This window comes from Ambystoma mexicanum, chromosome 4q, assembly GCF_040938575.1.
Source record: "Ambystoma mexicanum isolate Mex_15411 chromosome 4q, UKY_AmexF1_1, whole genome shotgun sequence".
Classification (NCBI taxonomy): Eukaryota; Metazoa; Chordata; class Amphibia; order Caudata; family Ambystomatidae; genus Ambystoma; species Ambystoma mexicanum.
Genome location: NC_090928.1, coordinates 1,261,252,437 through 1,261,278,909, shown reverse-complemented (window position 1 = coordinate 1,261,278,909; position 26,473 = coordinate 1,261,252,437). Strand labels below are relative to the sequence as shown.

Here is a 26,473-nt window from a genome sequence, read left to right as displayed (position 1 = left end):
CACCAGAGGTAAGCATTACACAAATAAATGGGAGCAGTCAAAGGACATGTTAAGGAGTCTGGATTAAACATCAGGTGCAAATCCAGACTTCCTTAACCATGCAAATCTGCATATGACAGTGCTTGTCGCCATGACCCTGTTGATGCGGTTAGCAGTGTCCAGACCTGATTGCAAAGACTCACACATGGTCTTCTTGCCATCCCTTATCAGGTTCATGAAGCAAATTCTTTCCGCAGCCGCCATCGTTATGCAGTCCCAGAGGGTGAATGTGAACTTTGCAAGGGCACATGTAGATTTAGCAGACTTTAAAGCCACGCTGCTAGCAAGAAAGACTTGCCCATCAGAACGTGTTTGTCATCCCTATCAGGGGGGTATGGTTGGGTACTCCGCTTGCTTGGAGGCAGATGTAGCTGCTTTCACTACTAGACCTTCCGGAGTCTGATGTTTTGACAGGTAGCCAGGGCCGCTACTGGATGGCCTGTATGTGTCAGATTTTTGTTTACTGCAGGGCTAGACTCTGGAGACTCTCAGTTTGCCACAACCCTTTTTGGAGTGCCAAATGAAATAGTATAGGGTCATATGGAGGACCTTTTCTCTAATATGTGGGTTAGGTCGTCTTGTGCCAATGCAGGAGTTGTCTACTCCATCCTAGGAATTCTACCACTATGGACACAAGGCTTCTGCATGATCAGCAGGTTCCGGTTTCCCAAAATCTAGCTTTGGGGAGGGGTCTACCCCACTAGCTCTCTGTAGGGTGTCCTGAAGCTCCCTAGCCTCGTTTCTTTCTGAAATTAAGCATTCAAAACTTTAGTATCTTTATGAATACCAGGGGTATCCAACTGGAGACCACCTGGTGGTGTGTCATCTGTTTCATAATCCTCATGAATTGAGGTTAAGTATTTGAAAAAATCCTTATTACGAAGAGGTTTAAAAATCTTTTCCGGTCTTTGCGACAAAGGCGTTGAAGAATGTACATTCAGCGTCAATGATTTTTTCCATCAGCGTTGATGGTGTCAACGGCTTGACCTTGGTCTTGTGCTTCGAGGGACCTGATCCTTGACTTGACTGTTTCTTTGACGATTTCTCTTCGTGTACTCGAAGACTCTAGAGTAGTTTTAGGCTTATGACCAGGGCTCGAGGAGGTGCTGGTTTTCGCCTTGGCCTCATGCTGGTCATCGAACGTAGCATGGGCACTTTTCTTAGGGTTTGAGGAGCAAGCATGGCCACTATGTTTCAGATAGGACGTGGCCTGATATTTTCTTCCTAAACATTAACCACTCATCTTTAGAGGAGGATTTAGTTGGGCAGACTATGCTCCTTTCTTCAGAGGAAGAGCAAGAAGAAAAAGGAGAGGGTGATCTATGCCTTCTCTGATTTTTTTTGATGACGAAGAGGAGTGGGTGCTCCTCGAGTGGGATCACATTTTCAACCTTCTCTCGACTCATGGGAGGAGTCCAATTTTGAAGGAGTGGACAGTGATTTGGGAACAATCCTACCCACTGACCGCTTAGCTTTATGCTGTTTTAAGGCCTTATCAGTCATCGTCTGACAGTATCGACAGTCACCGGTCTTCTGCTTGACGCCCAGGCACCAGCTGCATATTTTATGCGGTTCCGTGAAGTACATTGTGGCGCCGCAATTTCTGCACTTTTTGAAGCCGGTCTTCGGAGTAGTTTGCATCGAAGTCGAGGCCATCTCAAAATGGTTTTCAGTGAAAACTGCAGCGCAAAACAATTCTCAAAGGAATCGAATTCGCGGAAAAACAGAACTAAAGCCAATGGAGGCTGCTTGTGATATATGTACTAGACGATGACGTCAGCCGAGATGGAGGCCCTCGAGGGACATCGGGTCGATAGTCTTGAAGCACAGCGCCCTCTTCAGCGCCCTCTGCCGAGAGAAATGTTTTTCTAAAGCAGCTGAAGCTGGTAATGAAGATAACATAAGAGGGGGAATACGTGGGAGAACAATACATTCGAAATACCTTCCCAGCTGACATTTAATGTGCCATTGGCTAATTCTGGGAGCAAAGGGACAAGTATTGGTTCTACATCCACATGCCGGAAAAATGGGTAAACACAGGAGGAACATAGTACTTACCAACCATTTACATGACAAAATAAATAAATACAAGTAGTTGCAAACCAGACAGTCGCACAAGAAACAATCCATTTCAATAGCCTCATCTGTATTTGTGACAGCAAGCTACTATAGGAAAGAACAGGTATGAATTGCATCAGCCAGCCAGTCTTCTCTTGTGCACTTATTACACACATCCCATGGCAACTTACCTCAGCGTGGCTGCCGGCAGATAGTGTCTTGTTGCATCTTTCGCATTTCAAACAAAAGCGGTGCCAGTTCTCGCCAAGGGAGCTCACCTTCTCGGCTGTCAAAATAAAAAAAAGCCTCAAACACCTGAATTCTAGACGGCTCAATTTTAACAATACCTCCCAATTAACAACCTTGACAATATCAAAGTAAATACTAAATACCCATAAATACTAAATACCAATCCAATTGAAAATGTATGGTGGTTTTGCAGTAATTCCAGAGCCGTGTGCGTATTATAATTGAATATAGTACATTTCATGATACAGTAACGAGCCCGGCGCCGCACAACAAGTGTACTCAACCATGGTAAGCTATTGTATCAAACTGGGGCCACTCGCCTGTAACCCCAAAGCAAGCCACTTTCATTCTCTTACAGCACCTCGTTGCCCATGGGTTGTAGTGCGCTATACAAATCCAAAATAAATAAAATGGTTTAAAACTCCCTCCTTTCCAATCGCTGCATGGCGTGCCAGCACTTGCACAATCGTTAAATGCCCTTTTCAACACACTTACATAGGTTATGCTTTCTAAAAGATTAAGAGTACAACATTGTACACAACAAGCATAATGTAAAAATATTTTTAGTTTGTGCTAACAGGTGGCGCTGAAAGAGCTACCTTTGTCATTAAACTAAGAGCATAAGAGCTTCAAATATGGGCTTTGAATGAGGGTCTAATGCTTTTCCAATAAAGATGACATTTGAGGAGGCATAAATAAATAGATTATAAAAGCCCTCAAATTACTTGCCCCTGGAGATCCAAGATGGCCGCCGGGACGACACTGGGTTAGAGGTGCTCCCATGCCCCCACCACCAAGGTGGAAAAAGACGCATAAAACCCCCTCCCACGGGTGCATTTTATTCCCACTTAACCCACCGGCTTTGTCCCCTCGGCTGTGGAGGAGCCAGCAAGCCAGAGAGCACACTTGTGGCACCCTGGTGGCCCACACATCGCTGACAGTTTGAGGCAGCTGGGAAGAGCGTCAAACCAGACAGAGGAGCGGTGCCCCCTGGGGTAGGGAGAAGCCGGCGGAGGAAAGACAGCGGGTGAGAATCCTCCTTGCACATGTACAGCGTGTGCCGGAGCCGCACACACGGTGAGGCAGCGCAGCGGTCGGTCTGGTGCCTGCAAGAAGCAAGGAAGAAGAAAAGCAGGGCCCGGTGGGGCTCGGACCAGCTCAACCCTCCCTGGGCTTGTGACCTGCTGCCCAGGGTTGAGAGGGGGCCAGGTCTAGATCAACTGAGAAGGGAGGCTCTGCCCCTCCCAGACAAGCCCGGGAAGGAGCTGGACCCTGCTGCCCGTACGCCATCACCATAGCCCAGCAGGAGAGGAGGAGCTGGAGGGGCCTGGCTGGTGATCGCGGGGGTAGCCCATTGACCCGGTCCTGAGATGCGGGGGTCGGGCTGGGGTCTGCTCCCAAGGGAGAAGTGGCAACTGGAAGACCCGCTGGACCAGTGGTGGCAATAGGGACTCCTGGAGCGTTTGGAGCAGGAGAGGGGGAGCCTGGGACACTGGATGCGCATCGGAGGCCGTCCCGGTAACGGAGGACCTCACCACGCACCCAGAGCAACGATCTACGGGTGAGCAACCATTGGAACCTTTCTTCCCCCGGCCCCCTACCCCCAGTGACAATCTGACAGAGAAGTGGATTCGGGGGGGGGGGGGGGGGGGGGTTTGGTGGGCACGAGGGGTCCGTCTGCGAGGTCCTCAAGTCGGGATCATTACACCCCCCCCCCGGAAACCCCCCCTCACAGATTCAGGAACCAGGAACCCAAAGACCACACCATTGGCCCACAAGAGGCAGACACCCTTCCCAATACCGTGGGCTTGGAAGGTGTGCAAGTGGACAACAGGAGGAGAGCAGAGGAGGGACACCCTGCCCGGTGGGGCCTGGAGCGCACCCCTTCTCTGGATCCTGGGCGGTACAGAACTTGCTCTATGGGACCCCCTATAGGAGGGCCAGGAGGCCAAGAGGGAGAGCAACCAAGGAAGCATCCAACACCCTCCAGAGCTGAGCACCCTCCCCTGGGGGAGGTGGGGGGGGGGGGATGATTTCGACCAGCAGCCCTCGCAATAGAGGTACGGCGCAGAGTGCTCCCGCTGCGAGGAGAGACTCGACCCACGGGGTAGGGGGGGCACATAGGGTCCATCATCAAGCCCCACCCGCGACCCACAATGTCAAAAAACAGACGAAAAGGTTCCTGCCACCCTGGCGAAAGCGGACAAGAGGTGCCCGGACGGGGTGCACCAGAAACTATGTAGGAAGGATGCAGGTGCCCAGTCAGAGTGGGAATGAAGGGGATAGGGTCGAAGAGGTCCCCCCCACCCCCAGGGAGAAGAGCAAGAGGACAAAGGGGTCACGAAAGAAGCTATTAGAAGGTTTTCAAACTTTTGGTGGCAGGATGGGCCAACGTCATGCAAACAAAAATCGACAAAATGTAGGAGGATCTGACTGGAGCACTATGCGAGAGTCTCGGGACGAGAGTGGACACCAATGAGACGACACTGCAGGACCTGGCGGAGGACGCCCACAAGGTACAGGACTAGGTCCAAAACATGGCCAGGGCCACACAACCTAGAACTTCAGACTGAAGACATCGAAAACAGGTTGAGACGGGCAAATAGAGTGAAGTCGATACCGGAATCAGTGAAGAATGTGGGCCTCCGGCAGACGGTGAAAATATTTGCCCCCCCCCCCCCAATGTCACAAACCCAGAAGAGGTCCTGGTGGACAGAGTGGGGGCCTAAGAGGAACGAACCAGGGGCTACGCCAAGGGATGTATTGGTGGCCCTACACGAGTACACGCAAAGGAGAAGATGCTATGAGCCGCTCGGATAATCTGAACTGCAACGGATCCGCGATCCAACTATACCATGACCTCTCCCAAATCACCCTCAAAAAGAAAAAGGCAGATGCGCCCGGTAACACAGGAGCTACAGAAAAGAGGCCTCCGATACAAATTGACTTTACCGTTCGGCCTGGTGTTTGAGTTGGACAAAAGACAGAAGGATTACCTCTCTGGAAGAGGGGGCAAATATCCTTGATATAGAGGCAGATTGGCCTCAAACAAGTCGCAGGACAGGAGGAGCCGCAGCCCAAAAGGGAAGGCCTGGGAATGGACGACGCAAGAATCAAGAAGGAAGGCAAGACAACAAAGGGGCCCCAACGGGCCCGAATCCTCAACACAGACCCCTCTCAAGAAGGGGGAGGCACAGAGCTCGCGGCCCAGTTGAAGTATTCGTCAGGGTCACAGGGTCACAGCAGGAGCACCCAGGGAGGGGTAAATAGGGAAGGCGTATTCAGTTGGGGAGGGGCGGGGGGAATTGTTGATCACCAATGTGTCAGGGTAGACCTGCCTGGTAGATCACTGGGGATGGAATGCTGCACTGCACCCAGTGAGGCAGGGTGGTGGGGGAACCCAGGGCAGGGCAGGGAGGGGCATTGCCCCCCAGGGGGCAGGTGCCAAAGGGTTACACTAGCAACTATCGACAATGGATAGATCGCTGAAAATCTTGTCCCCGAACATCAAGATACTGAACTCGCCGTTGAAGAGGAAGAAATTAGAGTGGTTCTTAGCAAAAGAAAGCCCCAACATTATAGCCATACAGCAGATGCATATACAAGGGAGAGATAGGCAGAGGTTGAGACTAAAAGGGGTACAACAGTCTACACCAGTCAACCAATCATGGGACGAATAGCTTAGACTTGACCATCAGGACACTACAGGCAGATTCCTAGCACTGATCCTCCAAAGGGGGAAAGGTGGGGGGGAGGGAGCTCATAACACTAGAAACCATCTATGCACCAAGCACAGGGCAGGATCACTTCATACAAGCAATGCTACAGAAACTAGAAGGGGTCGCCAAGGGCAATCTAATTCTCACGGGAGATTTTAGTCTAGCTTGGGATCCGGCAAGAGACAGGAGTGCAAGAATCCTTCACGCTCAAAACTAAACCGTTGGGGATTCCAAGATGGCGGCGATGGGGAGAGGACGTGTGTGAGGCTCGCTCCGTCCCCCCCATTAGGCTGCGGCAGTAATGCTAGACAAAGAAGCAGAAAACTTCCTCTATCCCCCCCTTTAAGCAGTGGGCATCAAACACAGCAGACGGCAAGGATACAACGGGGTGAGGCTGAGCAGCCCGAGAGCAGAGACGCGACCCGCTGCATGCGACTCCCTGAAGCCGGGACACTCCACGGACTCCAGCGCGGGAGCGCCACATCAAGATACGAACTGGTGTCCCCCAGGGAATCCCCAAGCCAGAAGACTCAGCAGCGGCCACATTCCAGGGAGCGGACCCCCCCCCACGCACACATACGCAGCCACGGGCCTCGTTACCACCAGAAGTCGACCCAAATGCAGCAGAAGCATCGGATTCCACTCGCGCCCACGCTGGAGAAGCGACAGGACACGACGGCCCAGCGACGCAGTAAGGACTGGAGCCGGGATACCCAGTCAGCTTGAGCATCGGCCCTCAGGCGGAATCTGCGACCCGGCCCACCAGCAGACGGGTCAGTGAAAACAGCGGACTGCAGTGAGGACGGGGGACGGAAGCCGCAGACAGGAAATAGACGGGGAAGGCGCAGCAGGAGCGGAACGGAGGAAAGCACATCGGCGGAAATCCACCGAGCACATCCATATATACAACAGAGGTCGCTCCCGGCAGCAGGCAGCTATTTTAGCAGGTACAGGGCGAGGGGGCTGGGTCCGCAGAACGATAACGGAGTGCGGATAGGCCAGAAGGCCTCCACAGCTAAGACTTCCCCCTCCCCCGCACTACACCAGTCCTCATCCAACTCAGAGGGTCTAAATATCCCCTCACACACTGTATAAGACTGGATCACAACCCGCCACAAGTGGGGGGATCACATAAAGCAGTAAACACCACGGAAAAGCCCTAAAGGCCACACTCTGGACCAATCACACGGTGCACAGGTCCATCACAACAAGACAGAAAGAAACATATAGGCAACCCCCCCCATAACAAGAGAACTGGGGTGACCACCAACGAGCTCCAACAAGGGGAGCGAGCCCAGTCCGCAGAATCTGCAAAACCGGTGAGGGCACTGCAGGGGCATATCGACTCCCAGCTCACCACAGAGGGAAGGGACAACCAGAGGAGCAGGCAGCTAAGGACCGAGGAGTAACGGCACAGATAGGAAATCAAAACCATAACACCACATATGTCCAAATCTAGGGGGAGGGCAGCCCAACAGAACCAACAACCACAGCAGAAGAGAGGGGAAAACAGCCTAACACAACTGTGGGGGCCCGAACACGCAAACCCACCCACATCCACTAGGAAAAAGACCCAAGAGGTCCTACCTACGACGGAGTCGACAAACTCGCTGGACCCAGATATGGCAACCAGGGAAGACATGAAATCGTGTTTTGGGGAGTTCCAGACGCAATTTCTTGCAACGACACAGGCACAATTTGAAACCATAAAAAAGGAGATGCATACAGCAATGTAAGAACTAAAGACGGAGATCACGAATCTGGGCGAGAGGACGGACACCTTGGAAAAGATCACTCAGAACCTAGATGAGGAGGCACAGCAGTACGAAGAAGTTCAAGAACAACTCCTGACTCGAACCCACAACCTGGAAATACAATGTGAGGACCTGGAAAACAGATCACGTAGATCTAACATAAGACTAAAAAATATGGCAGAATCCGTCCAGGACAGAGACCTGAAAGAGGCAGTACGACAGGTCTTTAAAGAGATCCTGGACGCAAAGGAGGATGAAGAAGTCAGAATTGATCGAGTCCATAGAGTAGGCCCAAAGAGGATGGGAGAACCAGGCGCGCCCTCTCCTCATACCCCCAAAAAGAGCAGATATTACGGAAAGCCAGGAACATGAAACACATCAGGATGAATAGGGAGGAGGTGCAGCTATATCAAGATTTGGCACAATCCACTCTACAAAAGCACAGAGAAATGGGCTCAGTGGTGAAACCCTAACATCAAAACAGATCAGAAATAAATGGACATTCCCCTTTGGGCTCCTATTCACCTGGGTGGGGAAACAGAGGAGAATAACGACATGTGAGGAGGGGAAACAAATATTGGGGACACAAGAACAAGTGGAAGAAGCACAAGGGGTGAAGGGACAAGAACCCAGTAAAGGGCAGAATGGCAATGGACGAGAATGGACAGAACCCCAACGCCGAAAGAGAAGTCACAACAAATGGCGAAACCCTGAGGTGCCCTTCGGCACACATACGAACTGCCCAAGCGGGCAGATTTGGTCTAAACAACATGGATGGAGGAGAGTTTTCCACAATACAAGGTGCGGAGGGGGGGGGAGCGGGGAGGGCCCGGGTGGCACCTATTGGAATCCAGAGGGACTTAGTATACCCTACAAGTTATCCCCAAGGACAGAGGAGTATGGCGCAACACCTGAGCGAACATAGGAACCAAAGCTCATCCCAGGGCAGTTTTGGGGGGAGGGAGGAAACTAGGCATGTTGGGGTTAGCCTAGGGGGGAGTGGAGGGCAACCGGGAACCACCATAAAACTCACAGAACATATCAAAGGCAGCAAATAGAGACTCTTGTCTTAACATATAACATCAGAGGCCTCAATTCTCCCGTCAAAAGGAAAAAAGTAGAACATTACCTAAACAAGACAGATATGATATTATGCTACAAGAAACACACAAAGTCACAGGACAGGGGAAAGGTACAGCTGAAGGGATGATTATACAGGCAAACGCTAAAGGAAAAAAGGCGGGGTACAAGTGCTCCAAACAGAAGCAGACAAACAGGGCAGATATCTGCTAGCCAACATGGTTATAGAAGGCTACCACCTAACTCTGGCGGCTGTTTACACTCCCAATACAGGTCAAGAGGGCTTCCTCAAAGATACGCATGAAAAGTTAGAAAGCTTTGCAGCAGCGGAAAGAATACTGGGGGGTGGGGGGACCTGAACATAGCATGGGACCCTATATTAGATAGATCACACCCCAGTCAGCAGGGGCAGTGCCCTCCCATGGAGGCCCTGAAAAAGAAAATGGCCAACTTGGCGCTGGGAGACATCTGGAGACAAATACCAACCTCCGAGGATATACATATTACTCACACGTACACCACACAATGTCTAGGATAGATTATCTATGGGCCTCTTCTGACATCCTAGGAAAAACACGAAAGACTGACATCGGCTCCATATCACTGTCAGACCACGCCCCGCTATGGGCCGAGATAGCACTAGCCCCACGGGCGACCAGGCTATGGAAGTGGAGACTGCCTGAGGAGATATTGAGAGACCCTGTAATGGGGAATACGGTCCGAGAACAAATCACTGAGTACCTTGCAAACAATAATCACCCAGACATCTCGATTGAAACGCAATGGGAGGCCCTAAAGGCAGTAACCAGGGGACCCATAATAGCATTAAACGCCCAAAAAGAGAAGATCATCAGTGGGAAAGGGAACTGGAGGCCAAAATCGCTAGTATTCATGCAGAAATACTGCTGAACCCAATTATTACATTACAAAAAGTCCTGAGGCACGTCCAAGGCCAGCTAGAAGCGATCCGCACGAAAAAAGCAGAAAGACACTTGAGGCTAAAACACTGGTATTACACTAAGGCCAACAGAGCAGACAAACTATTAGCTAGACAACTGAAGGAGAAACAACAAGATAGGACAATAATGGCTCTCCGGGATGAAAGGGGGGATAGAATGACCCAAAATAACCGAAATGGGGGCGATATTGGAACGGTTCTACAGAACTTTGTACTCCTCAGACCATCCGGACGAGAATCTTCAAAAATAATATCTGGAGGGGGTGAAACTCACAAGGCTATCCGAAACAGAGAAACTTACATTAGAGGGCGAAATAACAATAGAAGAGGTCAACAAGGCAATTCGAGATCTCCCCAGAAATAAGGCCCTGATGGCTACACAGCCTTATTCTGCAAAGAATACAGGGACATATTAGCCCCGACCCTGACAGAATTATATAATTCTTTCAAAGATAAACATAACATTACCCCAAAGATGAATGAGGACAAGATGCTGGTGATACACAAACAGGGGAAAGACCCTAAACTACCATCCTCCTACAGACCCATAAGCCCTGATAAATCTAGACGCAAAACTATACACTAAAATCCTTGCCTACAGACTCACCCAGGTACTCCCAAAATTGATCCATCAAGATCAGTCAGGTTTCGTCCCGGGAAGACAAACTCATGACAATATTAGGAGGGTCCTCCGCTTAGTGGAAAAAAATAGGAGTAACACGCACGCCGGCGGTGATACTAACACTGGACGCAGAAAAGGCGTTCGACCGAGTTGAATGGTCCCTACTATTTCTAATATTAAGGAAAATGGGCATAGGAGAAACATTTATCAAAATGCTACAAGCCAACTATAACTCCCCTAACATCAGGGTAGCGGTGAATGGGTCCTTATCCAACAAGATCCACATCGAGAGAGGGACGAAACAGGGATGCCCAATATCTCCCCTGCTCTACGCAATCTTCTTGGAACCACTGCTGACACGAATAAGGGGCAACCAAACCATAAAAGGCATAGACATGGGAGGAATCACCCACAAAACAGTATCATATGCAGACGATATGCTGATAACATTGGGGGATCCTGTAAACTCCCTCCCCACCCTGATGCAGGAGATTGACAAATATGGGTCCATATCCGGCCTTAAGATAAACAGGCAGAAATCAGAAATCCTGATACTTGCGGGCGATACATCCCGAATTCACTCGGTAGCAGAAGACCTCCAATTGAAGATTGCTGCGTCAGGGACGAAATATCTAGGCATCACCCTGACACATAAAACACAGCAACTATACTCCCAAAACTTTCCGAATCTGTTGAAACAAATAAAAAAGGTACATGTAAAGATGGAACCCATGATCAATATCATGGTGGGGGCGGATAACGGTTCTCAAGATGTCAATACTACCCAAACTACTATACCTATTTCAGGCCCTATCAATAAGGCTCCCAAAGTCATTCTTTAAATCATTAACGAAAGCAGTCAAGGAATATATCTGGCAAGGGAAAACTCCCAGAGTCTCAAGCTCTGTTCCAACAGCCTCCGGGAAAGACAGAGGATGCGCATTGCCCCACTTCAGGAAATACTACGAGGCAGCACAACTATGGGTACTGGGGGCATAGCTAAGCAGCCATGGAATAGGACGTCTCTTGGGCTGTCTCCCGTTGATCCTCTTATGATCCTGAAGCTGCAGCTATCTGAACTACGTTACGAGTTGTAAAAATACACCAGAAGCTGTATGAAACTATGGGGAACCCGTGGATTGCCTGGTAAAAACAAACGGATCTGTGGCACTGCAGTTATGGGAGGAAAGGTGACAAAAGGGGACCGCCGCAACTGGAAAGGAAAATGGCGTCCAACTTAAGCCTGAGAACAAAGGACTGAATGGATTAATGAAGGGACTGGCCTGCACTGTGAGCAGAACGAATAGAGCCTGCCACCACCTGCTAATGCAGCGCACATCTGTGGATTAGTGCAGACGCACACCCGGACAGACGAAGCGGGTGGGAAGGTAGCACAAAAGTGCATTCGCACCGTATGCGAGAGCCAGAGCTAGACGGCATTCGGCACTGGTCGTAGCAGGCTACGTGCAGCGAGATGCCCGTGAAGGAAAGGAGCTGGCAATAAAGGGTCAAGCGGTGTCCCATAACAAATACAAGCCCAGTGACAAATACACACGTCACCTTCACGCAGGTTGACGGTTGCAAACGAAGTCTGCATGCACTGAGACAGACGTAGCTACAGCTGTTGAGAAGCGATGACAGGAGCAGTAGCAGCGAAGAAAGCAGACTGCGATATTTAGACAAGGCTGGTTACAACATTGTAGCCACCATGTGACTTCACAGAACCTCGGAGAGAGAAGAAAGTGAAATTGACATTTTCACAGAGGATGGTATTCAGTTAACCAAAGGAAACACGATTCCTACACAACACAGGCTAGCAGGCCACAACAAAGGTTCAGAGAGGAGGAATAAGGCATTGCTGGCTCACTAAGGACCAGAACAAACAGGGCATGTCATATAATGCTGCTTTTGGACTGACAAACACAGCCCAGTAGGGTTAACACAGGGTTGAGTGCGGAAGCAGTATCTGCCATCAGAAGACAATCGCAGTGACACAAATGGGGTGGCATGCGATTGAAGATATGGAGCACCCAGACGGACTGCAATGAACGTGATGGTGCCGAGCGTGATTAGCCTGAAACTGTTTGTGTGCTGACCCGACAACAATGGAGTAATCATCAGACACACGCCAACGACTCAGCCCATGCCCAAGGTATGATAAAATAGCCATCAATAGGATTTTGCGAGCAGTCTGCTCCGTCCCTGGTCGGAGCAGACCAGCCTGGATTTGTGCATGGCAGACAAACATACGACAACACAAGGAGAATGGCTCATATACTAGAGAAAGTTAACAAATCCAGCACCAAGGCTATAGTGGTTGCCCTAGACGCTGAGAAAGCGTTCGACCAAGTGGAATGGGGCTTTCTGTTTGCGACCATTCGCAAAATGGGTTTCGGGCGACGTTCATGTCCAGGAGAGGCTAATTACAGTAACCTCACGTTACATCAGATGATCAATGGGGAGGCGTCGGACCCGGTGGCAGTGTCTAGAGGCAATAAACAAGGCTGCGCCCTGTTGCCGTCACTCTACGCTATTTATCTAGAACCGCTCCTTCGGAAAAATCTAGTCCTCCCAGGCGATCAGGGGGGTACCCTTTGAGGTGGGGGGGAGGGGGGGAGGGGGGGGAAATCAGCCCATAAATGAAAGGACACCAGATACATTGTTGCGCGTGCTTTAGAGCCGGGGTGGATGGGCTGACTCCTCGGCACTGCAACTGCCGAGGGAGTCATATCGGCATTGCTACTGGGTGGCGGGTGCTGATCCTCGCATAACACTGGCGAACTGCGGCAGTATTCGGGCACAACAGAGAGCCATAACATACACCCTCCAGATGTAAGATGGGACAGGAGATGAAAGACTGCATGTAACTGGGGACGTGAGTGCCCGAAGGAGCCTTGGGAAAGCCCACCAACCCCAAGCACATTTGGCCTAGAACTACTTAAGGAAGACGGCCCGCAGACAAAGGAGCAGACACCAGGTCCGTGTGGATCATCTGAACTGTGCTCAGAGAAACGGTGATATAACTTCCATCTGTGCACCACGAATCTCAAAGAGCCTCCTTGGTCAAGGACCGTGAGGACAGCACCTAGGGCTGGACTGTGGACTGGACGGCCTTGAGGCCAACAGAGGGCCGTAGAGGGAGAGCGCTGGGTCAGTGGGGTGCACATGACCACTGGAAGAAATACAGCGGGGACTGGTGGTACGACATTGCGCAAGCAGAGGTACGTGGGAGGACACAGCCCACTCTGGGTGTGAAGCGAGCAATAAGGACACACCTTAAATAGCTGCAACAGCCCCTGAAATGCCAAGAGTGGCCTGACGCCACGTCGACTCTCGCACGTAAGGTGACGCAGCTGGCCTACGCTCGGACAGTATAGCAGGAGGTCTTCTAAAATCGTCAGACCCAAAAACAAACAGCCCACACTGGAGGCCTATGCCAAGATGCCTCCAGGTGCAGAAGGGGGCAAAAGCAAGGATACCACTATGGCAGTGGCGGAGACACCGGGCATGATCCAGGAAGTGCTGGCAGCGATTGCAGACTTGAAAGTTGCCTGGGAGACAAAACTGGGCCTGGCAATGAACGATCTGAAAGTGGGTCTGGACCTTAAGATCGGAGCGGTCCAGGAGGAAGTTAATTTGTTGAGACAGGACGTGCGGACGCTTGCAGAGCGCACTGGAAACTTGGAAAAGGACATGGCCCCGAACACGGCAGCATGCGCCGCCCACGGATAGGAGCTCCATGCCCTTGTGCAGCGTGTGGGCAACCTGGAGAACAGGGCGGAGGAGGCAGAAGGGCGCGCCAGACGCAATAACATTCGTATTGTGGGTCTGCCAGAAGGAATGGAGGGGCCTAACCCAACAGAATATGTTGAAACCATGCTCCTGCAGGAGATAAAAGGCAGAACACTGACCCAGGGGTTTGCAGTTGAGAGGGCGCACAGGGTCTTGACAAGGAGACCGCCTCCAGGAACTCCCCCGTGGCCGCTGATCGCAAAGATTCTGAACTACCGGGATCGGGAGAAGATACTCGAATTCTTCCTGAAGGGTGAACCGATCGAAAGGGGGCCGGCGAGAATCACAGCGTACCCGGACTATACTTTGCACGTACAGCGCAGCAGGATGAACTTCGGGACGGTGAAGAGGAGGCTAAGAGAGGCCGGCCACCGTTATATGTTACTCTACCCGGCCAAATTGAAAGTGTTCTACAAGAACGAAACATTTTTTGAGACGCCGGAGGACGCCACGAGTGGTTGGACATACAGGGTCACCCTCAAGAACCGGATATCCAGACGGGAGCCACAGTAGATAAGTAGCATGCAGCTGGGTCGCCTTTGGTGACATAGCTAAGACATTTGGACTTGAATATAGTATTAAATAAAGCTTGTGGGGAATGTGTTGCAGCAAATACATGCTGGCAGGATCCGTTATATGCAACAATTTTAATCAGATGAGTGGGAGCTCCTGGGAGACATTCTATCTAGTTAGGTCACTGTTAGATCAGTGACGCCCCGCGGGGTCCTAGTCCTCGGTTCGCGAGATAGGACCAGACGCCGGTGGGCCTGAGATCCAGGGATGGAGCTGAGCATTTGTTGGGATTGGGTAGGGTGGGGGGGGGGGGCGGGGGGGAGGGAAGGGTTGTGTGCAGTGAGGCAGGGCTGGGGAAAGAGGGGGTGGGAAGTTTGTTGAGTTTGGGAGGGTTCAGAGTCGCAAAACGGGCCTTCGAGTTGGACATCAAAGGGAGTGGAGAGGGGAAGAATACCGAGACAATGGCATCGGTTAATCTCAGAGTCGTGACCTGGAATGTGCGGGGCCTCAATAGTTATCCAAAACGTAGTAAGGGGATGATGTACCTAAAGAGGATGCGGATTGACATAGCGGCCACATACTCCACATATGCAAGAGGGATGATTACATGGGTGGCACCGCATGTGCCGTTTCAGCTGCTTACCTCGACGAACGACAGACCCGGAAGGTAGAATGGTGGTGGTGGCGGGACTCCTGCAGAACAGAGAAGTGCACATCATAAATCTGTACGCCCCTAACCATGATACAGCGACCTATTTTAGGTCCCTATATAGCAGAATTAGCCCCCTGGTGGGTGGCGCAATGGTGGGGTGGTGGGGGGGACTTCAACTGTACCCTGAACCCCAGGATAGACAGGTCAGATGACAAATTTTGGAAGCCAGCACCGGCAGCCAAAGCGCTGAGGACACTGTTGACAGACCTTGGCCTAGAGGATGTGTGGAGACGACAGCACCCAGTGGATAGGCAATCCTTTCATTACGCAGCACCACAAGACCTGCATACAAGGCTAGATTACGTGTTCGCTGCTCCCGAGATAGTGGGAGAAATGGTGGGTGCGGAATACAAGGCCCGGGTGCTGTCCGACCATTCGCCCCTGGTCGTGGAGTGGCGACATCAACCCCCCAGAGCACGAATCCCGACGTAGAGGCTCAGAACTGAGGCCCTACAGGATGCAGGATTTCGAGAGGATTTGAGGGAGGCCATTGAGGAATATTTTGAAATTAACACTGGCAGTGTACGCTCTGTGGGAACAGTATGGGAGGCATTTAAGGTGGTGGTGCGTGGGGTAGCTATATCAAAATCCAAGGGGCTCCAAGGGGGTATTGAACAGGAATTACAAGAAACAGAAAGAGAGCTAGAGGGCCCGATACGAAGCGAGAGGACCACCCGAGAGGTCAGCACCAAGATAAAGGACTTACAGATGGCTTGTAGTGAATTCTGGGACAGATTATGTAGGCTAAATTATAAAAAATACACAGAGGATACATGCAGGGGGGGAAAAGACGGGTAGATTACTGGCCTGGTTATACAAAAATGAGACGCCCTGCCCCCCGCCCGGTGATCAGAGATGTCAGGGACGCGGAAAGGTCAAATCTAGAATACCCAGGAGGGGGTGAACGAGGAGTCTATATAGTCATATAGGCGACTATATGAGGACAAAGGGGAAGAAATGAGTCAAGAAATACAGGAAACAATAGAAGACATAGGGCTGCACGCCTTGGATGACCTAGAACGTGCAGATCTAGACACCCCCCATCACCGCGGACGAACTGGAGGTGGTGATCCAACACCTGCCCACATGTAAAGCGCCTGGGTCGGATGGGCTACCCAGTGAGTTTTATAAAACGTATAAGCAGGAGCTACTCCAGCCGCTGCTTGCCATGTTTAATGAAGCCTATGAGCAGGGGGAACTGCCGGCGTCTCTCCGTGAGGTAGTGATCATTCCGCTCCTGAAACCAGGCAAGCCAGACGTGGAGTGTGGGTCTTATAGGCCCTTGTCTATGCTCAATCAGGACAGCAAAATACTCACGGCTGTGCTTGCCAACAGACTAAAGAGGGTGATTGGCAAGTTGATACACCCGGACCAAACAGGCTATGTCCCCGGTAGAAATATTACAGACAACCACAGGAGGCTGCATCATATCATTGATCACGCCGAGGGAGACTCGGACGAGCTGGCTATCGTGTCGTTTGACGCGGTTAAAGCCTTTGATTCGGTGCGGTGGCCATGGTTGAAGGCGACCCTGAAAGGATACGGGATGGGGTCAGGATATATCGGATGGGTCCAGATGTTATATAGCTCCGACTGCGAGAGTTAAAACAGGTACCATAATCTCAGATAAATGGCAGCTCAGCAGGGGGACCAGACAGGGATGCCCCTGGTCGCCCATGCTATATATTTTGGCATTAGAGACCCTGGCAATTTGCCTGCAGCGACAATACGGGGAGGTGGGGATCCGTACGTTAGGAGGCACACACCTGATATCACTGTATGCAGATGATATGCTCCTCTATTTGCGCTACCCGGAGGAGAACCTACAATATGTGCTGGAGGTGATGGATCGTTATGCCACCCTCTCAGGCATATCAGTGAACCCCGGGAAGTCCAGTTTGCTCCCCTTGGGAAGGTATAAGAGCACACCATTGGAGAAACTACCCATCCTGCAAATACCCTGGCAGCCCGTGACATTCAGGTATTTGGGCGTAAACATTTACCATAGGCTAGAGACAGAGCACAAAAACAATACAGAGAAAGCAATTGAGGGAATTAAGAATAGCATGGCATTCTGGTCTAGATTACCCCTAGCCATGATGGGAAGAGCAGCTCTGCTCAAAATGGTGGTTCTGCCCAGACTCTTGTATTTCTTTGTGAATGTCCCGTACCTGATCCCCAGACACTTTTTCGTGAGACTTCATGGCATGTGCAGGGGCTTCAGATGGGGCAACTCCAGGAATAGGGTGGCCCTGTGGAAACTACAGAATACATGTGATAAGGGGGGCATAAACCTGCCGAATTTCGAACTGTATTACTTAGCTGGACAGCTGTTGTATGTGGCTAGGTGGTTGTCCGCAGAGGACTCGGCTGAAGCCAGGCTTTTACAAGGCGATTCAGCTCCATACTTTCTAAGAGAGACAGTGTGGCTGCGTAAAACCAAAATGGCGGGGATGGGGAGACTGCTGGTGCTGGGTTGGGAAGTCTGGTGCAGAGCATGGAGAACTGTGGGTGACCCAGATCCGCTTTCTAAGCAGGTCCCGCTGGTGGCGTTATGCGGGGACGACTCCCAACTGTTCAAAGGGGTCCGCAGATGCTGGGAAACGGTGGGCCTAGCTACCCTCAGAGATATATGGCAGGAAGGGGAGGCATTGGAATTTCAGAGGCTGCAGGAGGAGACCGGGGTGCACAGAGGCCAATATATTACTTATACCAGGCTCTTGAAACGGGTGAGGGAGAGTTGGCCTGAGACGGTGCTAACGGGAGAACCGGAGACACCCTGGAAACGATGTATGATGTCTCGGAGGGTGGGCACGAAATATCCAGGATATATGAGCTCCTGAGGGGGAAGGCACTGCTCCAACTGAGGAACGACTGGGAGGAGGAGGTAGGAGAACCCATGACAGAGGGACAGTGGGATAGAGCACAAAAGGTACCACAAAAAGGTGTCCCGGAATGCGAGACTCCAGCAGATCCAATTGTATGTCACCCACAGAGCCTATTTGACCCCCGGAAGAATAGCCAGGTTTGGGGGCTCACCTATACAGAAATGCCCCAGGTGTGGGGAGAAGGAGGCATGGCTACTACATATGTTCTGGGCTTGCCCTGAGGTGCAGAGGTTCTGGGAAGAAATAAGGACGAGACTGGCCAGCGGAGGAGTGGTGCTTGACGCGAGGTCTGCTTGGGCATGCATGCTTGAGAGTTTCCCCAAGCCATGTAATTCAAAGCATATCAGTAAGCTGAAGGACCTGGCCTACATCTTGGTCAAGCGTAGAATTGCAATGTGTTGGAAAGCGGCCCATAGGCCCAGAGTGGAGACATGGTGGGCGGACCTCTTGAGATGGGCAGAAGCAGAAACTGTGGTATGGTTTGAAGCTGTTACCAGAGGGGGAGAGGAGGAAGTGGCTCCCCTGATAGCCTGGAGGCAACTGGTGACCTCAATGGCAAACCCCCACCAGGTCAATCACGAAACAGAAGGCTCAGATGAGTCGACAAGCACTGAGCTTCCCTAAAATGCCCACGCAGAGAGCACGGATGAGACAACTCGAGTTTGTGGGGAGGACAGAGAATATTATATAATATGATGTGTGGATATTGATTATGAACGTCCAAAAAAGGTTGTAATATTTGGTGCGTTTAAAAAAAAAAAAACTAAAAAAAAAAAACTATGGGTACTAAAATAATAAATCCCAGACGATTCCCAGGGCAGTGGCAACCATCCCAACAAGACATATGCTATGCGTCGGGAAGACACAGACATCCAAACCAACACATAAGCGAGATCATGCTAGCTGCATTGGAAGTATGGGACTCGGTGGAAGATCCGGGTTGGTGGGGTGGAGGGGGGATTGGGGTTGTTTCTTCTAACTGTTTATGTTGTAAAACTTAAAAATATTTAAAAATATTTAAATAAAAAAAATAAACCGTTGGACCTGCAGGGTAAATTAGACCTCTCACGGATTCCAAGATGGCCGCTTGCAAGTGAAGACGTACATCTTCGGGCTCCGCACCCGCAGGATTCAAAAAGGTGTACAAAGCCGGACACAAGAGCAGAAAGAAAAGGCGCTGAAAGTGCATTGATAATATCTGAGACAGCAGTTCGGGTGGAGCCCCCTTAACGCAGAGAAGAAAGAGCTCCGAAGGACGGTTGAGCCCTAACGGCCCGAGTTCGGCAGGAGCCCTGAGGTGCGAGGCCCGGAGGGGGGAGGGCGAGTGACATGCCCTACTGTTGGAGCCCTCGTGGGAAGTAAAAGCGAGGCCCTCCGAGGAGCGCATAGCCCCCTGCTGAGTGTGCTGGTGCCGGCGGCCGCAGGGGACTGGAGCAAATCTCTGCACGAGAGAGGCGGTGGAGGTCCAGCCGAGGAGGAGAGCTGTCCAGCCGCAGGAGAAAGCCGGGGGACTGCTCCCTGGGGTGCCGTGAGACGAGCTGGAGGGGGCTGAATGATCTGACAGCCCCAGCGGGACTGGTGGAGATCGCGCACCGTGGCCCGTTCCATCTGGCGGTGGTCCGCGGCTCCCTCCCTTCCCTCCGGACCCGGCGAAGTCAAAGGTGCCAACCGCTGACGTCGGAGAGCGGATTGGGACCAGAGAGGCGGCTTCCTGTCGGGGGGCCCAGCCGCGCTCGGGCAGCGGTGAGTGTCGGGGCTGGAGGCGGGCGGGGTGCCCTACGGTGCAGCCCAGACCCCGGAGGATCAACGCGGAGGGACTGGTGGCGGCGTCCCCGGCGGGGGTGTTGAAAGGGACGAAGCCCTGCGCGGCAGGACTTGGACGCCAGTACCTCCTGGTGCAGCGGGGCCGCGGCTGTCCCCTAGCGGAGAGCGAGCCCAATTCCAAAAGCTGCCCACGGAGCCCAGGCGGGGACCCGAGAAGAACGAGGGATCGGAGGAGGAACTGGAGGCAGTTTGAATAGGACCACCGGTAATCCCCTGGTGCAAAACGGAGAAAAGGGACTACACGGCCAGGTTGCTAGAGGCGGCCTCTGGGCCGTAGCAGTCACTGGAGTAGCAGCAACGGGGAGTCGAGTCTCCCGAGAGGAACTGTGTAGTGGCGTGGAGTGGTACATGGTCTGACGGACTTCACTGGTCAATACAAGAAAGGGATCAGAGGGACTCGGAGAACAAGACAAGCCTTCGCTCAAACAGAGCTGTCGGATTCAGCACCAGTGGCAGCTGCCAGGGGAACAAGGTAGGAGGCTCATTTGAATCCCCTAACTATTACGGAACCAGGGGGCCCACTAGCGGGCTCTGGGCTGGAACAGGCCTGACGGTGGCAGGGTGGCAGGGGCGACCACCAGTGAACACTCCCTTAGGACTGGCTGGACCCTGGGAAGTTAAAAAGGGGATTTAAAAGAAAACTCCCCTACGGGGGAAAAACATTTCATTAGCAATTAGCAACAACCCCTAATCACATTAGAGGCCACAGCCGAACAGACGCATAGGGTGCATGTGCTGCACTGTACACAAAGCCACTAGCGGGGACGCACGGTCAGCCAATGACTGCTTCGGAGGCGGCAACACACAGGCAGAGAGCATAAAAGAGCAGAACTACTGGGGCTTAGCCTAGATGCCTGGCGCCAGGACGAAGTGTGCACCCCCAAAGGCGAAACGGTCCCCTCAAAGCCAAGATAGTCACCTGGCCAGGTATTGGAGCCGTCAACAAACACAAGACCTAAACACACCAGCGCTACCACAACACTCTGCAGAGGCAATGTCGGAAACATCGCCCAGCGTCATGGACTCAAACAAAGAGGACTTGTTGGCCTGCCTGAAGGGCATGGAATTGAGGATGACGAAAGCATTTCAGACTCAAAAAGGGCAGCTACGAGATGACCTTAAAACATCACTACAAGAAGTCCGAAAGGAGATCAATGAGCTGGGGGAGAGAGTCGACACAACCGAAAGTGGCCTTTCCAACCCATCAGAAGAAACTAAACTAGCCAGCCAACTGCTGGACCAATTAGCGACAGCCACAAACAACCTTGAGCTGCAAGTGGAGGATCTTGAAAACAGGTCACATCGATCCAACATTCGCGTCCGGGGATTTCCAGAGTCAGCCCTAGACAGAGACCTGCGTGACACACTACAGCAGGCCTTTGGTAGCCTATTACTGGACATTAAGCCGGAATCCATAGAGTTTGACAGGATCCACCGAGTTGGGCCCCGCAGGCTGGAGCCAGGGGCCCGCCCTAGGGATGTACTGGTGCCATTAACATCTTACGGCATAAAGGAAAGGATCCTGAAAGCAGCCAGAGCCACCACCGACTTGACAATCAATGGGAGTTTGATACAGTTGTTCCAGGACCTGGCTTCAACTACCCTACATAAGCGGCGCTTGATGCGCCCAATGACGAAAATTCTGCAGGATAAACAAATCCCCTACGGATGGTCGTACCCGTTTGGCCTTACATTCCGTTGAGAGGGAAGACAGAAGAAAGTCAGCACCTGTGAAGAGGGCCTTCAAGTGCTGGGAGTGGAAGAGCCGAACTCGAGAAGGCAGTGGGCGGACATAAAAAAAAAAATTGCAAACCGGGGCCAACACATGGGAATGGTCTAGACCTCGCAGGAGCAGACCTAGGAGAGAATCGCACCTTAGGGGCCCAGCTAATATTTCGCCATGTCGTGAAGCTCAAGATTGATAACCTGGGAAACCCCGGGGTCTCCGGCCGAAGAGGCCTATAGTATCATCCAAAATGAAAGCTAAAACATTGTAGCCCTGCAGGGGCGGAGCAGAGAGGGGCGGAACCTTGGAACCCAAACCGAGACAGGGATTTTCGAGACCGTTCGGGAGTAAAGCGTCTATATAGTGACCCTAAGCCCCAATTTTTCTGGAAGGGGGGGGGGGGTTGATGATCCTGGTCACAGGGACCACATAGGGGCAGGGGAGGGTGGGGCGGGGGAGTGATAAAGCAAAACACAGTGTAACTAGCGGCGGCATGAACCGGGGTGGAACAAAAAGGCTAAAAGCAAGGTTGGGCATCAGTGGAGGGAAACGGGAACGGGCCACAGAGTGAGCGGATACCCCATAGAGGCAGGATGGTAGAATCGAATATAATGTACGTTTGTACTAAACTATATCACATTAATAATAAAATAAAAAATATAATTTCCCTGAATGTGCAAGGGCTAAACTCTCCGACAAAGAGGAGGGCCATACTGGAGAGGTTAAGGGCTATGAAGGCGTCTATTGGGATTCTGCAGGAGACCCACCTCCTTCCGAAGGATGAGGGCAGGATGTCCCACCGAGCTTTCCCACATCAGTTTTATGCTTCCAGCGGGAAAAGAAGAGGGGAGTAGCTATCCTGATGGGACGGGACCTAGAGTTCAAAAAGCTACAACTCCGAAAGAATAGCTGGGGAAGGTATCTCGGGGTTAAGGGGAGAATTAAGGGATGTACGTAAACAATCCTGGCTATTTACGCCCCCAATGAACGGCAGGATGTATTCCTTTCGAACCTACTAAACCAGCTGGGCAGAAGCAACCATGGAAGCTAAACGAGCTCCTTCTGAAGGATATAGCGGTAAGAGCCCATATAGAAACTACCAACAATAATTACTTTATAGAAAATGATAACGGGTAAGTGGCTTGGGGGAGGGAAATATGGGATGCGGGGAAGGCAGTGATTAGGGGGGGGCTTCATTTCTCAGGCCGCAACTAACTATAGGAATAGATCCCGCTTTACACAACAATTAGAGAGAGAGGTGAAGGAAGCTGAAACCCAACACAAGACCCGGCAAACGAGGAAATCCCTACGCGAGCTTAGGAAAACCCGAGCCCAGCTTGAGAGCCACATGGCGGAGCGCGTGGGCCAGACATTGCGGAGGGCGAAACAGTCATACTATATACATGGCGGCAAGGCAAACAGATTCTTGGCTGCCAAACTGAGGAAAAGGGGGGCCCAAAAACATATTACGCAGCTATACGATAAGCACGGTATAACCCACACCGCGGAAGCAAAAAAGATGGAAATAATATTGGATTTCCATGGAGACCTCCTGCGTCGCGAGAATCTGGACAGGGCGAAACAATATTCCTATATCCATTCAACCATCCGGCCACGAATCACGGAGCAAGAAAGGAGTAACCTGGGAAGCCCGATCACAGCTCAGGAGATCAGTGATGCAATCACAGCGCTCCCAATGGGGAAGGTCCCCGGCCCCGATGGCTTTAGCAGTGGCTTCTATAAAACATTCCGCATGCAGCTCCTAGCCCCGTTGACCAGGCTCTACAACACAATCAGGGAAGAGGGTCAAGTGACGCCAGACATGGGACCATCCACAACCATATTGTTGTTAAAGCCAGGGAAGGACCCCGGGGAGTGCTCTAGCTACCTGCCAATCGCATTACTAAATACAGATGCGAAAATATATACAAACATTTTGGCAACAAGACTGATGAGGATCCTCCCAGCCTTGATCCACGAAGATCAGGCAGGTTTCATCGCAGGCAGACTCACTCAGGACAATGTAAGAAGAGCAATAGACGTCATCGACGTAGGGAGAAGAACACAACAAGCAGTGGCGGTGGCCGCCTTGGATGCAACACAAGCATTCGATAGTATGGACTGGAGCTATCTGGAAATGGTGATGAGGCCTTTCGGATGTGGACCGAAATTCATAAATCTGGTACTAGCTAATTACCGAACTACGACAACTAGCCTCATGATCAACGGACAAAGCACATGATACATCAAAATTCGCAGAGGGACGTGCCAAGGGTGTCCACTTTCACCGTTGATATTCGCGATGGCAATGGAGCCATTTGCCACGAGGGTCAGGCAGGACGCCGAAATCAGAGGCCAGACAGACAGTCGACCAGATAACGCACAAAATTGCGTTATACGCAAACGACGACATGCTGTTTATGAAAGACCCAGCAGTAACGATGCCCCGTGATGTCACAATTACAGGAATTTCAGGAGGCACAGCGGACCCCAGCCAAGATTCTCTATAAAGTAGGAATGGACGAGCAATCAAGGCCTAGCTTCTCAGGAGGTGATGCGGGCTGGTTCTTAAGTACAGTGTAGTCCCCGAACCCCCACAAAGGAATGCCCACACACTATTACTGAAAATAGTCTTTATATAATTAATATTCAAAGGTATGTACACGATCACAATAACGCACTTTGTACTTGGAAGTCAATGATACATATATACACGTCTAGAGTGGTACCACTAATGTTATCACATCTCATTAAAGTGCATTAACTGTACGGTTAAAATGTCACACAGATCAATAACGAGTAAACCAGCAATAGAGAGGAAGGAACGCAAGATGGTTGAAACAATAGGCAGAATACTGGGAGCAATTACGATCTTGGACCGCGCCCAGATCATAGTGTCATTCACACAACCATCACAAGCTGCGTGGGTATGGAGATGGAAATATCCGGCATACATCTTCAAAGACCAGTCATTGCAGGGAGAATTACAGGAGGAAATAGCCCAATACTTTCAGATGAATGACACGCAGGGAATGGACCCAAGTATAGTTTGAGACGTCTTCAAAGCCACCATTAGAGGAAAGATAATTGGGATAAAGGCACGGAGGGGGATAAGGAAGCCCGGAGATTAGAAGATGACCTGGAGGCCAAGTTGAAGATATTAACGAAATAACTGGCTAGCAAACCCTCAGGGGAGACCAGATGGGAATATAGGGCGATCAAAGGCCAATTGGATACGATACTCGCGACTAAAAGCAGAGGGCCCCGATGCACCTCAAGCAGAAGTACTATGTTAAGGCCAACAGGGCGGATAGGCTGCTCGCGAGGATGCTTAGGAAAGAAGAAAGGGATAGAACGATTCTAAATATCAAATCAGCAGGTGGGGGTAGAGATCACAGAACTCCAGGCGATCAAAAGCGAATTTGCAAAGTACTATGGAGAGGTTTACCGGTCCAACTGCCCGGACAGAGTAACCCAAGCGGAGTACCTGGAGGGGTGTGACTTGCCTGGGATATCTCTGGCAGAGCGGGAGGAATTGGAGAAGGAGTTAACCAGAGAAGAAGTACTCGGAACTATCGCCACACTCCCACCTAATAAAGCCCTGCGCCCTGACGGCTTTACGTCAGAGTTCTATAAAACGTTCAGGGACGTGGTAGCCCTACGCATGGTAGTTCTATTTAATGGCTTCAGGCCGGGAGGGGGCTAACACAATCAATGGAGTAGCCGAAAGTCGTACTAATTCCCAAGATAGGGAAAGACCCCACATCATGTGGCGCGTACAAACCAATTACCCTAATAAACATGGACGCAAAGATTTTCACCAAAATACTGGCAGCCAGACTAGATCCCCTTCTCCCGTCCCTGGTCGGAGCAGACCAGCCTGGATTTGTGCATGGCAGACAAACATACGACAACACAAGGAGAATGGCTCATATACTAGAGAAAGTTAACAAATCCAGCACCAAGGCTATAGTGGTTGCCCTAGACTCTGAGAAAGCGTTCGACCAAGTGGAATGGGGCTTTCTGTTTGCGACCATTCGCAAAATGGGTTTCGGGCGACGTTCATGTCCAGGAGAGGCTAATTACAGTAACCTCACGTTACATCAGATGATCAATGGGGAGGCGTCGGACCCGGTGGCAGTGTCTAGAGGCAATAAACAAGGCTGCCCCCTGTTGCCGTCACTCTACGCTATTTATCTAGAACCGCTCCTTCGGAAAAATCTAGTCCTCCCAGGCGATCAGGGGGGTACCCTTTGAGGGGGGGGGCGTGAGGGGGGAAAATCAGCCCATAAATTGGCCGCTTTTGCAGACATGCTGCTAACCCTAATGAGCCCCTAGGAGTCATTAGATGTTCTAGAAAAGCCCATGGCGGAATTCAGGCAGGTTGCAGGCCTAAAAATCAATAAGGGCAAATCGGAGTTACTGTGCCTGCAAAAGTCCCCGGAGAAGGAAAGGGATTTGAAGGGAATTTCTACATATGAGTCGGCCCCGGGCAAGATAAAGTATACTTGGGAAAATACATAACGCATTCCATCGGAC

The 26,473-nt window shown here is 51.3% G+C and overlaps 1 protein-coding gene across 2 annotated transcripts in view; it reads right to left on the bottom strand.

Moving 5' to 3' along the window:
• CRIP3 (cysteine rich protein 3) overlaps positions 1-26,473 on the bottom strand; it is a 1,016,009-nt gene that overhangs the window by 937,919 nt on the left and 51,617 nt on the right. For both annotated transcript variants that reach the window (XM_069608868.1, XM_069608869.1), the window contains exon 2: positions 2,289-2,383. In XM_069608868.1, coding sequence (XP_069464969.1) covers positions 2,289-2,383 — 95 coding nt within the window. The remainder of the gene's footprint in view (positions 1-2,288; positions 2,384-26,473) is intronic.